Below are 15,930 nucleotides of genomic sequence, written 5' to 3'. Positions count from 1 at the left end.
CCAGAGTATCCGGAGAGAACCCACAGAGACACGGATGCAAAATTACACACAGAAAGGCCCTGAGTGGATGATGAATTCAAACCCAGGACCTCCTTGCTGTGAGGGAACAGTGATAACAGTGCTGCCCAAACCAAAACTCCAGGAATCAAAATAAACCATCGCCACATAACCCAGAATACAAAGATACAAAAGTTAAACTAAACTCGAAGGCATATTAAGAAAAGAAGAGACCCAGAGGCTCTAAATCAAAGACTCAAAACATCAAAACTCAGATTACAACCAAAACAGAGCCAGAATTTAGAGTCCAAACACACCCAGGATCAGAGACCACAACAATGACAATAGAAATCTTACGCATCTGACAGATGCATGAGAACAAAAAAATACAAAATAAAGTCAAACAAGGGGACTTAAGAAGACGCTGCTGCAGTTTATAGACTGAAAATATTGGAAATACGGGAAATATTGTGCTACAAACTACATAAAGCTGCAGGGAGGGATGCTGATTCTCAGTGGGACTGTCAGACACAGCAGACACCTTCTCAGGGATTTTTTAAATGAATTACTACATTTATTACATTTAGAGTGATAGTTATAGCTTGCCTTCAAGACTTTGAAAAGGACAAAATTATTGACCGCCTTACATATCACCGCCTTTACCCAGTGGATGCCATACCCTGCATCTATGGACTTCCTAAGATCCACAAGGAAGCTGTCCCACTCAGACCCATAGTCAGTAGCATAAACTCAGCCACTTACAACATTGCTAAACACCTTGCTACCATCCTCGCGCCTCTCGTGGGGAACACCCCACACCACATCAAGAACTCCACCGACTTCACCGACAAGGTCCAGAAACTTACCCTGGATCCAGATGAAACCATGGTGTCCTTTGATGTAGTCTCTCTTTTCACTTGCATACCCACCACGGAGGCCGTGGAGACTGTCAGAAAACGACTACAAGAAGACAGCTCCTTGGAGGACAGGACCAACTTCACACCCGATCAGATCTGCACACTGTTAGACCTCTGCCTCACCACTACATATTTCAAGTACAACGAAGGCTTTTACAGACAAAAACATGGCTGTGCCATGGGCTCCCCCGTGTCACCTATTGTAGCCAACCTTTACATGGAGGAAGTGGAAAGGAAGGCTCTTGGCTCTTTTAAAGGGAGAGTACCCAGCCACTGGTACAGATATGTAGACGACACCTGGGTCAAAATCAAGACACAAGAAGTGGAATCCTTCACTGCGCACATTAACGCTGTGGATAAAAACATCAAGTTCACCAGGGAAGACACAAAGGACAACTGTTTGCCTTTCCTGGACTGCGCCGTGCACATTGAAGAGAACGGCAACCTCAACATCGAAGTTTACCGGAAGCCCACACACACGGACCAGTACCTCCTCTTTGACTCCCATCACCCTTTGGAACACAAACTTGGAGTAATTAGGACCCTACACCACCGGGCAGAACGTGTTCCCTCTAAGCCTGAAGGAAAAAAGAAGGAACACACACATGTAAAGGAAGCACTCAAAACGTGCGGCTATCCTAAATGGGCGTTCATAAAGTCAGCAAAGAGGCACAGAAAAGAAGACCAGACACCAGCGAGGGAGGATAAGGACAGACGCAACAACATTGTCATCCCCTATGTAGCCGGTGTATCAGAGAAACTCAGGAGAGTTTTCTCCAAGCATGACCCAGCAACACGCTCAGACAGAAACTGGTTCACCCGAAAGACAAAACGCCAAAACACAAACTTAACAATGTGGTGTATGCTGTACAGTGCAGCGAGGAATGCCCAGACCTCTACATTGGAGAGACCAAACAGCCACTTCACAAGCGCATGGCACAACATAGAAGAGCCACCTCCCACACCCATTTTCACACCTTGGCTCATGTGATTAGGTAGAGGATCATCAGGGGGTCCTTTGTCCCTCTGTGGGGGGTTACTCCCACTAGGTTTATATCTGGGACTCCCCACCATTTGACCTTAGAACTGAAGAAGCTTCTCGGATGAGAGGTGAAACGTCTTCAAGCAACTTCAAGAAGTCCAGACGCTTTTCTTTGCAAGCTCCTTTGACTACGATGACCTGGATGACTGAGAACCTTTACAGACATTTAGAGTGATGGTATGCTGACTCAGGTCAGCTATCTTAAATCACAGAAGTCATTTCATAATCGTTAGCCGTTAAAAGACGAATGTCTTCTTCTTAACAAGTAAAGTAGAAAGATAGTCAGTGTCAGTGGCACCCACTGACAAAAAAGTTTCCTAAAAGCAGAGAAGATTGAGAGCGAGCAAGTGAAACAGGAGAGGGAATAGTGAGGGTTGAGCCTTTGCTCTTGGCAAGGTGTAAGTTGATACATGTTGACAGAGAAGAGGCAGAGGCCAGGCACTCCTGAGACAAGCCCCATTTGGCCAGTGTTCAAAAACTTTATTCACTAGTGACTCTAACCTCTGATTCAGACACCTTTTTTACTTTACACCACATACTTCAGTAAAACAACAGTTTAACCTGAAGCGACAAAGTGATTTCAAAGCGCAGTTTGTTCTGTCTTTGTAAGATCAAAGTTCCAGCCAATTATAATATCATTTTGCATGGCTAATCTAGAGAAAATCACCTCTTTCTAAAAGCAAAAGCCAAATCTTCGGCTTATAGAACTCGTGTGTCATAACCTGTTAGTGCCGGTAAGTTTGGCAGCATCACCATGGGGGAGTGGTAGTTTGCGTGAGAGCTCAGCAGTGCCAGCGGAGAGAGAATCATCTTTCGCATACAATAACCTCAGTGTCAAGTCCTCTGGAAAGCTCTGTGATTGGATAAGAGCAAGACAAGCGAGAGGGAAGGAGCAAGAATCGAGAAGGTTTGAAGAAAAACGCAAAGAGGGGCCAAGTCAGGCTAAAGAGACCGAGCAGAGAGCGGGGGAAAATGAAACAAGAGGGAAAAAAATAGAGAGCAGTGATCCATCCCAGTGACCTAACTGCATATGTATGCTTATATTCCAATCCCCCTGTAATGTGATTTAGTAGCATATTGATGTCGCAGAGAATCATTCTTCTCATCTGTCAACGTTTTTGTCTCTCCTGATTTCACCTCCTTCATAGTTTTTGATTTGCATAATGTACTGTACGCCTGTGTAGCAATAAATGAGGCCCATTCACTGCTACACTGTCTGTCAGTGCAATTCCTCCCCATTTACTTACAGATGGTAATTTGACACACATGAATTGGAAACAGCTCTTGAATGCCAAAAAGACACTGTATTTTCTCCAAATACACCAACCATTTAAACACACAGGCAATGCTTGTAACCACATTCAAAGGTTAGCATTTCATGTAAATGCAATGAATGCAAACATGTGTTTAAGAAATTTTATAAATGAATGCCGTTGCACAAAGTGAGCGGCCTCAACTGCAACCTGTAATCAAGTTTCGGCGTGAGGGTTTCAATTCGATTTGATTCCAAACACAAATCCCATCTGCAGTGTGAGATTTTTAAAAAATATGGGACTTCTGTGAAACTGTTTTACTTATTAAACAAATTATTCTCTTAGTTTTTCGTAAAAGCATTGAGACTTTTAAGAATTCTTTATAGTGATGGACATGATGTGCACATATGGCACAAAAAACTCGCTCCAAGCAGAGAGTACAAAAAGGCATGAAAATCTATCCAGTCAGCGCGTGAATACCAGATTTGTTGGCTTCCTTTCTGCATCTGGTCTAGAGTAACTGAGTAATAGAGTAACATCAAACTAAGCTCTCCACTTGAAAGTGGCTCCAAAGCGCCTCTCTCACATGAATCAGCGGGTGCTTGTTGAGGTGCACACCTCAGCTTATCAGGATGTTCTCTTGTTGTCTTGTTTAACCCTTTTCAAACACCCTGGCTGTAATCAGCCTGATTCAGTGGTAACATTATGCAGACACAGGCCAGTTTCGCACTGATATTCCTCGTGGCTGAATGTAAAGAGAGCATGTCTGGAATCACGTCAAATAAAAACACCCTCAGAATAGGGATAAGGTGATCATCTTTCTGACTTCTTACTGTTTACAGAAGACAAATTGTACTTTACTCTGATTACAGTAATAAAATCAGTGCTATTAATTTATAATAAAAATGAGAGCAGCTTGCCATCATAAAAGATAACACTGGATGGAAATTGTAAAAGTGGAGTAACAGTCTACTTCCTCCACTTCTCTTCCTGTTTCTTAGTCCTCTCTTCTCTAACCACACGTCTTGATGGCTTAAGCCATCATCCATTCGTTTTCACTATACATCGCCACCTTCCTCTCTTTTAATATGAATATTACACGCCCTTTTCTCCATCTCACACTTTTCCTTTCCCTCTCTTCTTCTCCAATTTTCACCTCTCGTTCATTTATCCCACTCCCACACCTTCTCCTCCTCCTCCCTCGTCTTCTCTCAGTGTAGTTTCAGACATGAGCTCATAACGCCTCACCTTCCCTCTATCGCAGTCTCCTGCTCTTTGTGTCTCGCGTTGATGACATCAGTGCTGGGGAGTGTTACTGTGGAAACCAATGTAGTGCGCCACAGGGATGTCACTAATTGCACGATTGCAAGTGTGTGTGTAGGCGTCAGTGTGTATTCGCTCGAGGTCAGCTTCAGGAGAAAAAAAAAAGGGGAAAGGTGTTGACAACTGACAACTCACCCGTTTTAAGCCTTAAATCTAAACATTTTGTTCCGGGACACCGACGTCGTTGTAGGCTGGCTGATTGCACCGAGCAGGGAGGGGAAATTACATTACATGCTTCCTTCCACTTTGCGCATTCCCAGCCAAAGAAAATATTTTTAGATCACCACAGAATGTCCATTTTGTGTTTTCCTCTCCCACGCCAATTTTTACATATTTTTCCATCCCTGCTGTCAACAGACTGCACAATGGTAAGCACAAACAACTTTGCAAAGAAAGCAGGCTGAAAGACAGTGCGGACATGTACACTGACTCACACAAAGTTGACACACACTGTCCCTGTTGCAGCAGCACTTTATGAAATTTCTCCGTCGCCTTCGGGATGAATCTCTCGTGTTCGAGGGTCTGGCATGTCTTTTATCAGCACACTGGCATTCTTTGTCCTCTGCCAGACTGGGAGCATGTCAAGAAGAGAAATAGAAATGGAAAGCAACAAATAGAAGAGAGGGAAAGAAAACACTGTTTGATGATTAGCAGATTTTCAGGGCCTTAAACTTATTACTCCAGGATCTGGTTCATGATCTTTGGAGGTGCACAAACACCCTTCAGTTCTGTATTTTTTAAGACATATTCAAAGCTCTCATGCTTTTCTTCGTGAAAATGTCTCTGAAGAGACCTCCCAGTGTTCATCACTAAGATTATAGCAGAGCTTTAGCTACCAAATAAAGTAAAGAAATTCTTTGATCTCAGTAAGTGTTAGTGTGTTTATGTCGGAGAGTGTGCGTCTTATATGTCTCTCCAAGCAAGCATTTTTCTATATGTGTGCAGAATGCCTGTTATAAAGCCACAGGTTCCTCACACATCCCTGCCTCTCCTCCCTTTATCCTCGTCTAACGCTTTCCGTGTCTTATGCTCTTCTTCTTCTACAATTTAAACTGTAAACGCGTCAACTGCAGACATCAAAGACAGACACAAAAGGGTGAGATATAACTGGTGTGAAAAACCAAGCGCAGGAAGCCAGAATAGTTTATTACTGGGAACCAACAGCATGCCACTTTCCAATTTACCTCCATTTCTGACCTTTTAAACCTGCTGTGTTTCATGTCTGTACTCTCCTCTGAAGCTTATTTATTTATTTGGAAGTTAAAAGGAATACACTTCCTATTGCTGTGGGGAAATCAGCCAGTTCTTTCAGGTTATTTATATTTATTTCTGCCTAATGAAGATTTTGATCGTTTGGCTGCAGGGTGCGTGCGACTGCGGTTTCCGCTCCTGTGTGGACATAAACTTCAGTTCATGTGCTTTCCAAACAAGCCATTAACCAGAGTGTGTGTGTGTTTCCGTTGGTGATTTAAGTAAGAAAATCAGTATATTTTGTGCCAATAATCATCTTGCATCTCAGAATGACAGCATTAATGTTTACAGATGTCTTCGGGGTTTAAATATTGATGTAATCTTGGTGTATGGCTGCATATTGAATGTGAAATCTGACTGTCTGACATCAAAGGATGTTGCCCGCATCACTTCTATGCTTTCAATAAAGAAATATCCCCTGCAAATAGAAAGCAACACCCTGTTGCTTTGAATCTGGCACCCCCTGTCAATGAGGTGATGTACTGCTGATGAAATCACCCTTGAGACACTGATTCAAATCACACAGATGCACCTAAGAATTACATCTGTCACAGATATAGTGGCTTCCTTTATATTTTTTTTTCTATTTAGACTGCAGTTACCTGTTTTTATTAGACTGCCTGTTTGTATAATAATTCGAGGCACCATAGCAACTCTTTAGTTGCACATATAACTGTATTCCCAACGTGTATTCATTTTCCATCATCAAATTCACGTGTTTATGAAAACATCATCGTCACAAGTCATGTTTGATTTGTTTATTCGAGCGGTAAACTTTCATAGAGTCGTTAGCTTTTATTCAGCCTACAACAACTTCAGAAAACACAGAATCAGAATCAGAATCAGAATGGGTTTATTGCCAGATGTTGAGGTTTACAACATTAGGAAATTGCTGCGGTGCTTCAGTGCAGACAATAAGAATTAAAGTGCTATGTAGAAAGAAAGATATGTGCATGAGATAAGAGGTTAAAAAAAACAATGTTGCCAGAAGCTTCTGATACCAGGAAGCATTCACCAGCCCACCTTTGGGACCCCGACCCAGTCACCGATAACCATGTATTAACCATCCTTTATTCTCAGACAGCCGGACGCCACAACCAATCAGGCAGTTTCATCTTTCCCCACATCTCCCTGAGACAATTACCTCCAATTTTACTTCAATAACACTCCCCCTTCTCTGTCAGTAAACAATCAAATCGCTCCATTGTTGAGGGTAATTGGATCTCTTTAAATCAAATCAGCCATTATGGCCCTGATGAAGCATGCCCTGCTCAGCGGGGGTTAGCGACACATGAGGGAATGCAGCACAGGAATACATTACCAGCTCTGCCTCCCAGGTGAAGATAGCTATATTGGAGGAGTTGTGTAATACAGGTTTATTAGACTGTGCCGTGATCAGCACAGGGCTTGTTTCCCTCCTTGAGGACATGTTCGGGGTCTAGCTCACATTTCAGCGACAAAGAAAGTAGATATAAGAGTAGAGGGGAGATTGCACACTAGCATGTAGAGGTGCCACATTAGGGTTTTAAAATAGAATGAGTCACAACCCACTCGTAAAAAAAAAAATCCATCTTAATCCTCTCCTCAGCTCGATTATTTCTTCCTTGTGCGTGCACTTATGATCACTGTGAGATTACATGAAATATTGCTATATAAAGTTTCTGGCTTTGACATTCAGTTTGGCTTCTGGTTGTTTGTACTACAATATGGTGAGTTATTAAACCCATTTGTATCTGTACTCTTTCTAACCATTTCTAATTATCCCTCGTTTAAATACGTTAGACTTACGAGAGATGGATTGTATACTTAGTAGTAAGTAAACTCCAGCTTCGCTTTAACAAGCGGTATCTCCAGCAGGGTAATGAGCACATCAAAAGATTAAGCTATAAAATGTGTTGAATTTTGTACTGACATTAGGAAAGTGCAGCAACTCCCTCTCATTTATATTAATCTATAATTCATCAATAAGCTTCTTGCAGGCTCTCGGTATCATATGTCTCTGTAGGAAAAAGGCCAGATTGTATTTGGCTAAAGTGGCGTCTGAGCGTAGCTTTGGTTTAATTTAGGCTCTGCGATTCATTTCCTCATGCAATATTAATATTTGTTTTATGATAAATGCTGTGAGCTGATAAAAACACAATAAAGCTCCCCAGAAACAAAACATTATCTTGTAAAAATTGGATTCAAAATATAATATGAATAATGTCTTATATATTTCACACCAAAACAGGTAACTTGGAAAAATCCTACAAAAACAGAATAAAGAAGTCAAAAACCGAAGCAAACAAACGGAAAGCCAGATAATGAGCGTCGTCTCGTTTGAGATGAGATGCGTATTGGTGTGTATGCTTATCTGTACGCGTACGTGTCGTCTTGGTTTGTTGGGTGTGTTTGTGTGTATGGAGGATTTCTGTCTCAGCTCTTACTGATTATCGGGATGCAGCCTCTTCCTCTAACAAGACTGTTATTAGAAGGGTTGGAAATAACGAGGACCCATCCGTTTGATTCTTCAGCATTGCATCCGTCTCAGCGCAATGAATATGTAAGCAAAAACATTTGCTTTCTTTCATGAGTTTCTATGTCCTTGAGACATTACTTCTGATTGTCTCCATCTTCTACCCTTCCTCTTACAACCTCTTTCCCTCTCTCATTCCTTATAATCTGCTCACTCACACGTGGTCATGAATGCAGTTTTGGTGAGACTAAGAAGAACACACCTGTGTATGCAAACATGCACACAAGCAGGTGCACGCTCAGAATATGCAAGCATATTTAGGCACATGCTGATGGCATCTTATCAGCACTTCTGTCTATAGGCAGAAGATATTTAGATTAATAGACTCAGATATGCTCTCATTTTGTCATTACTGTTATTACCTGCAGTCAGTCACTTGATAAATTAGTCACTAACTTTATCATACAGTCAGTCACTCAAGGAGTAAATTATCTGTCTGTCAGACAGTGAGTAAATAAGTCATGCAGTCAGGCAGTAAATAATTGAGTCACTCACTCAGAATTTAGTCAGATCATTAAATAAAGCAATTCGCCAGCAAATTAATCAATCATCAGCAAGCAAATCAGTCAAGAATTAGTCTGAGTGATTCAAGTCAGTCAAATAATGAGTCTTCATCTTGGAATGTAGCTTAACTGTGTCTCCACAGCCAAAAGACAGTGACCACTTAACCTCGGTTCAGCCTGCCGGCCTGTGATAACACTTGGCCAATTAACTCTCAACTCTATGCGTACAGATGGATCTGTGTGTGTGTGTTTGTGTGTGCGTGTGTGTGTGTGTGTGTGTAAGAGAAAGAGAGTGAGAATATTAAATAAACAGGTGCTTATATAATGCCTTTCTACTCACTTTTATCCACACTAAAGTACTTTTAGCTGACACACACTCACAATTCAGTCGATGCGTCTCAGGGTTCAGTGCCTTGCTCAAGGATACTTTGATACATGGACAGAAGAAGCCGGGGTTCAATCCACCAACGTCCTGACTGCAGAGAACCAACTCTACCACCTGAGCCCCACCCACCCAGCTCTGTGTGTATTTTAAGCATCGTCATTCGCTGCCTTTGTGAAATCAGAAGTGTGTGACGGAAATGCTTGTTGTGTAAAATCATCATTACTCTTTTTGCACGTGACTGCTCCCTTACAATATCCTGTGCTACGTTATTCTAGGATCTCTCTTTTGTCCGTGTTGCTTTGGTGTTTCAATCCTTCCCAGATCTCGACGCCTTGTTAGACATAATATGAGTGAGGGATTTACCGTGAGGCTGTAGGGCCTGCGTGGATATCACTGTGATGCATTGGTCTGGGGAAATCATTCAGTGTAATGTGGAAGAATGTTTGATAAATAGCAAATAAAGAAAAGACGGGAGATGAGAAAAAGATGTTAGGTTCAGACTTTGCTCTAACTTAATTCCACAACTGAAGAAACCAATCTCTTTGCTGTTATAATTTTTCATCTTTTTTACAGTGAAATTTAATAAATTCAAAACAGAACCACAGATCTGCAAAACACTGGACCTCTGATACAAAGTACTGAGTATTTAGTAGCTTTATACTGTAGCTTTACTTAAAATCAGTTGTTTAGAAGCTTTTTTTCCCAAAACAAAAACCACTTGGTCAAATCCAAAAGCACTTTATTGCAAATTGAGTATTTTGGCCTGAGTTTCCTCTGCTGCCAGAGAGGATGTAATGGCGCACTTGAAGATGATTCAACAGTTGAGTTACGCACTAACAGTAGCACTTACTGTTTTCATCTGATCCAGCACCAGTGGGAGACATGCACTTTTATGAATTTTAAAGGGATGCATGAGTCACGTCGGGGAGCCGTTCATTATCGAACCTTGTATACAAAGAAAGTGGTGCGCATTGTCGCTTCCAGCAAAACACGTCATATAGGAGGTACGCACTGAGTCATCCGTGTGAAGATGGTCACTTGATTGAAGTGCACCTCTTTGTGAGTGCTGTGGAGCCAAAGGCTAATCCTCGTCTTTCTGATGGTTGACTTTGTTAAAAATTAACCACATTTCATCTTGTTCATTATTCAGTATTCACCCCTGTGTCCACGTTGATTGTTCTTTACATGAAACATGACCTGTGGGGTATGTCTCAGGGGTTCAGCCTGACTCAGGCGTTACTGATGGGTTTTGTGATGGTCAGTGCGTTTCCTACTTTTTGACTACTGCTCATGTTTGATTCATGCCCACCACCACCTTAGTCAGCACAATCACTCCTCATCTGTTCAATCCCTCAGCTTCTCGTCCTCATCACGTATTTGCTCTGATAACTTTGGATCTCTGATATTGGCTGTGATATTGTCCACAGTCATGTTAATATTTCGCTCCGCTGTGACTTTCTGAATGGAAGATTCAGGAATTATTATCGACATTTGAATGCACGTCATCGAACATTTCTCATTTAAACGATTTCATTCATTCACCTCTCGAGTGTCTCCGTTGTATAAAAGATCCAAGGTTTGATTCCAGTAGGAGACACAAATCTCTTTGGGGTTGTGTTAAGTAAGGCATCCAGTGTAAAGACTCTGCCAAATCAAACATGGGCAGATACGTGCTGTGCAACCCCTTGTGAATAAGGAAGCAGCTGAAAGTAGCTATATCACTTCTCAAGTCTCTTTGAGCTAACTTGCACAAGAACGTTACTGACTTCCTCTGTGGGTGAGCTTAAATTACAAGTATTGTTGGCAGCCTAGATTTTAAATACTTTCATCCCCATCTGTTTCACTTTCTCATAATTCATGTGCTTCCTATCTGACATCTCCTGTACTTCTTAATTACACCCTCTTTCTGTAGCTTCGATCTCACCAGTTCTTTGAATGTCAGTTTTTTAATATGCCAGCCTTTTCCCCAAAATACCAAAAGTCGCCCCTTTTATTGGAATTTCAGCAGTCCTGAAATTAGTGTATGCATCAGAGGATCTGCAATGTGCCCTCTCAAGCTGAAGTTTTATGGAGTTTTTTTTTTTTTTTTATCTATTAAGTAGTTGCATGTGATATTAACTTAAAAAAAAATGTTGTCCACAAAATCCAGTGACTGTCACTCAGACTTGCTTCGAACAAAACTGTGTGAAGATTAAAAGTTAATAAGGATTCCTGTTCCTTTCTTTCATTTTCTCCAGGTAAATATGCAATGAGAGATTTGATCCATCGGTTACCAGGCAGCAGCAGCAGCAACAATAATGCAACCAGCAGTGGGACCTCTGGAACCACAGGCCCTCCCAGCAAGGCCATGTCAGATGACACAGTGACTGCCATCTGTTGCGCACTGCATGAAGTCATCACCAAAAACATGGAAAACGCAAAAGCTCTACGTGATGCCGGTGGCATCGAAAAACTCATTGGCATTGCCCGCAGCAAAGGAGACAAGTGAGTAACTACTAAATTTTAAAAATGAAAATTTACTTCTACCAAAAACCGCTTAGCAGTAAACACCGGTTTATTTTACACTATAAGATCTGCATCATGAAATGCTAAAATACCACATCTTCTACAGCACTTTAGATACACTATTATCTAAAGGACAATATGGGACTTATTGTATAAAATGTCTTTATAAAAACGTCCTTAATCTAAAACCTGAGCACCTGTTTAAATTTCTCTTAGCTGTTTGGGATTAGTTGAACCTGATAAATAGCAAAGATTTCTGAACAGAATACATATAACAATAATAAATAAATAAACTAAAATGATAAATACTTGAATGGAAATGATGTCCTGACATCGGGGGGATAGGTTTAGTTTACAGCATTCTTTAATGTACTGAAGTCCCGTGTAAGAGGCCTGGACATGACATGAAAAAGGCATCCATTTCCCTGAGACGCAAGCACCCTGGGGGAACAACTTCTCTATGAAAAAAAAAACAATGCTGTATTTTTTATTCAACAAATTCAAAAGTTCAGGAGTATAAAATCCTCAGGATGAACTAAGGCCAAAACAACAAACAAACAGAACTAAGCATCAACACAAACTCAGATGACCTGCCTGAAAGTAACAAATGAAAAACAATGGGCTTACCTCTCTAGTTTAGCAAAGCAGGAAAAAACAAATGGCAGCTCACCCCTTCTTACTCCTCTTCTTCTAGACACAGATGTAGCCACTTGAATGACAAAGGAAACAAATGATTCTCTGCAGATGGCGGCCATCTTGGCTCCACACCAGTGTTGGTAAAGTTACTTGAAAAAAGTAATCAGTAACGTAATCAGTAAGTTTTAATCTTTTAACTTTATGCATCAAAGGAGCTTGCAAAGAAAAGCGTCTGGACTTCTTTAAGTTGCTTGAAGACGTTTCACCTCTCATCCGAGAAGCTTCTTCAGTTCTAAGGTCAAATGGTGGAGAGTCCCAGATATAACCTAGTGGGAGTTTCCCCCCACAGAGGGACAAAAGGACCCCCTGATGATCCTCTACCTAATCACATGAGCCAAGGTGTGAAAATGGGTGTGGGTCCCAATCAGCCAGGGTTTCGGGTGAGCTCATTGTGAAACCTGGCCCCACCTTATCATGCGATTTCCTGAGGTCAGATGGCCCAGGATGTGAGTGGGCGTTAAGGCGTCTGGGGAGGGAACTCAAAACTGGATTATAGATGGCAGACAGTTGGTGTTGTAAACCACCGCCTCTGTTCAAAGATGGTCGCTCACAGTGAAGACACAAAGGATAACTGCTTGCCTTTCCTGGACTGCGCTGTGCACATTGAAGAGAATGGCAACCTCAACATCGAAGTTTACCGGAAGCCCACACACACGGACCAGTACCTCCTCTTTGACTCCCATCACTCTCTGGAACACAAACTTGGAGTAATTAGGACCCTACACCACCGGGCAGAACATGTTCCCTCTAAGCCTGAAGGGAAAAAGAAGGAACACACACATGTAAAGGAAGCACTCAAAACATGCGGTTATCCTAATTGGGCGTTCATAAAGTCAGCAAAGAGGCACAGAAAAGAAGACCAGACACCAGTGAGGGAGGATAAGAAAGACAGACGCAACAACATTGTTATCCCCTATGTAGCCGGTGTATCAGAGAAACTCAGGAGAGTTTTCTCCAAGCACGACATCCCGGTGCATTTCAGACCCAGCAACACACTCAGACAAAAACTTGTTCATCCCAAAGACAAAACGCCAAAACACAGACTTAACAATGTGGTGTATGCTGTGTAGTGCAGCGAGGAATGCCCAGACCTCTACATTGGAGAGACCAAACAGCCACTTCACAAGCGTATGGCACAACATAGAAGAGCCACCTCCACAGGACAAGACTCAGCAGTCCATCTGCATCTTAAGGATAAAGGACACTCTTTCGAGGATGCCAATGTTCACATTTTGGACAGAGTGTACAGATGGTTTGAAAGAGGAGTGAAAGAAGCCATCTATGTCCACTGTGAGCGACCATCTTTGAACAGAGGCGGTGGTTTACAACACCAACTGTCTGCCATCTATAATCCAGTTTTGAGATCCCTTCCCAGACGCCTTAACACCCACTCACATCCTGGGCCATCTGACCTCAGGAAATCGCATGATAAGGTGGGGCCAGGTTTCACAATGAGCTCACCCGAAACCCTGGCTGATTGGGACCCACACCCAGTTTCACACCTTGGCTCATGTGATTAGGTAGAGGATCATCAGGGGGTCCTTTTGTCCCTCTTTGGGGGGAAACTCCCACTGGGTTTATATCTGGGACTCTCTGCATTTTGACCTTAGAACTGAAGAAGCTTCTCGGATGAGAGGTGAAACGTCTTCAAGCAACTTAAACAAGTCCAGTCGCTTTTCTTTGCCAGCTCCTCTGACTGCAATGACCTGGATGACTGAGAACCTCCACAGACTTTATGCATCAAGCAAAAATTTAATTATATGCAACATTCTCTGACTGGAAGAAATTTGTTTAACATTTAAACCTATTTTCTGCACATTCCAGCACATAAAAGAAAATATTTTTTTGTGTTTACACTCACTCGTTCAAATAGATGCAAGTAAAACACAGCAGAAAATAAATAAAATCAAAGACTAGCGGTCCTGTTGCTCTATTTTCACCTGTAAAGCAGGAGTGGGGTAGGCGGAGGTGTGCCCTGGTGCAGGTGTGCCGCACCAGGGCACACCGCGAGTTTCTCTGTGAATTTCCCATTACGTCGTAGCGCACTCGGTGCTTGCTTGGAAGTTTAGGGGAGGGGGCGGTTTCGCTGTAAAAAGAAGTTTTCTTCCCACGCACAACGGACACTAATGTTTTTGTCACTTTTTATGGAATCAAACTCAAAATAAGGTCAGTACTTCCACGCTTTAAACGCTGCATGCTCGTACTCTCTCCTGCACTCGATATATTATCCATTGTTGATCTGCACACAGCTGTTGTCACGAACGTCATACTCGCTTACGTCACTGTCATGAGACATTCTAGCAAAAAAAATCTCGATTTCAGTAACACAGCATGCTTACGGGAAAGTAACGGTAATCTAATTACAGTTTTTGCAATAGTAATCCCTTACTTTACTCATTACTTGAAAAAAGTAATCAGTTACATGTTTACAAGTAACGCGTTACTGCCCATCTTTGCTCCCCATATAGGACGTGGCCTCGAGGCTGTAGCGATGCCACACCAGTCACAGCCATGCCCCTGTACAGGCTAACTAACATTTTCTTTCCATTAACAATACAAACATCATAAAACGATACAGGAGTTTCACAAAATGAAACAAACTATAATAGCAGTAAACTTGCTGTAACATAAGTATATTAGACTGTATTGAGCAGAATGACATGTGAATTGCAGAAAAGCCCAAATGTAATGTCCCCATATCAAAACTAAGGATCTCAGGAGGTTAAAGACTCTTCTGCCTCTGCTTCTTCCACCACAGAAGTGAATCTTTCGAACCTTTGGCAGAAGATGATGCTGTGCTTTAGACATCTCGGGATTTAGACACTGGCAAAACACAGTTTTTCTTCAATCACAAGAAAGGAGAATAACCAAAAAGTGAAAACTAACTGAATTATGCAAGGTAGACTGTTCAAAGAAAACAGTATATGACAAATACTACCATTAATACTTCATCCTTTGGTAGATGCTTGATTTAAAATGCATTACAGTAGTTTTCTTGAAATGGTTTATCACATGGAAGAAAACAATACTGTAAATATTTTTTTCTATAACATGGTACATTGTTTGATTTGTTCTAATGTTAATATTAATATCTAAAATTTGAATACTGTCATCAAAACATGCAAAAGTAAAAGATTTAGATTGCTCTGCATTCATTTTTTTCCTCAGGTTAACACAACTAGATCTTAATAACAAGTAGCTTAAATCCAAGAAGGCCTCAGTATTTTATTGTTACCTGTCACAACATCATTCAGTCATGATTCAATTTAGGTTGTCATTAACAACCAGCGCCTTAATGTAGCTACACATCCATCATTCATACATAACTGCGTCCGCCTTCCCTATCACCCTTCATCTGCAAAAAAGACAGCTGGAGAACAACAAGCAAGATGCAGCCAATATATATTTCCATGGGAGACTGGGCAGGGTGTTCTGCGTAGCTGCTATGGCAACCAGTAGGTCAGGAGTTGCTATGACACCAGAACGTTATCAGACGGAGGTCAAAGGATGATTTATTGTTATGGTAAGGGACTCGGCCTGTTT

At 41.7% G+C, this 15,930-nt stretch overlaps 1 protein-coding gene across 2 annotated transcripts in view; it reads left to right on the top strand.

Annotated features, from left to right (window-relative positions):
- ctnnd2a (catenin (cadherin-associated protein), delta 2a) overlaps nucleotides 1–15,930 on the top strand; it is a 239,891-nt gene that overhangs the window by 204,487 nt on the left and 19,474 nt on the right. For both annotated transcript variants that reach the window (XM_085362997.1, XM_085362996.1), the window contains exon 19: nucleotides 11,424–11,670. In XM_085362997.1, the coding sequence (XP_085219123.1) occupies nucleotides 11,424–11,670 (247 nt within the window). The remainder of the gene's footprint in view (nucleotides 1–11,423; nucleotides 11,671–15,930) is intronic.

The sequence above is a fragment of the Diplotaxodon limnothrissa genome, linkage group LG9 (genome assembly GCF_057381915.1).
Source record: "Diplotaxodon limnothrissa isolate DT_005_m linkage group LG9, D_limnothrissa_male_GT1.1, whole genome shotgun sequence".
NCBI classification, from domain to species: Eukaryota; Metazoa; Chordata; class Actinopteri; order Cichliformes; family Cichlidae; genus Diplotaxodon; species Diplotaxodon limnothrissa.
The sequence above is the reverse complement of the archived record's forward strand: the minus strand, read 5'-3'. Positions and strand labels throughout refer to the sequence as shown.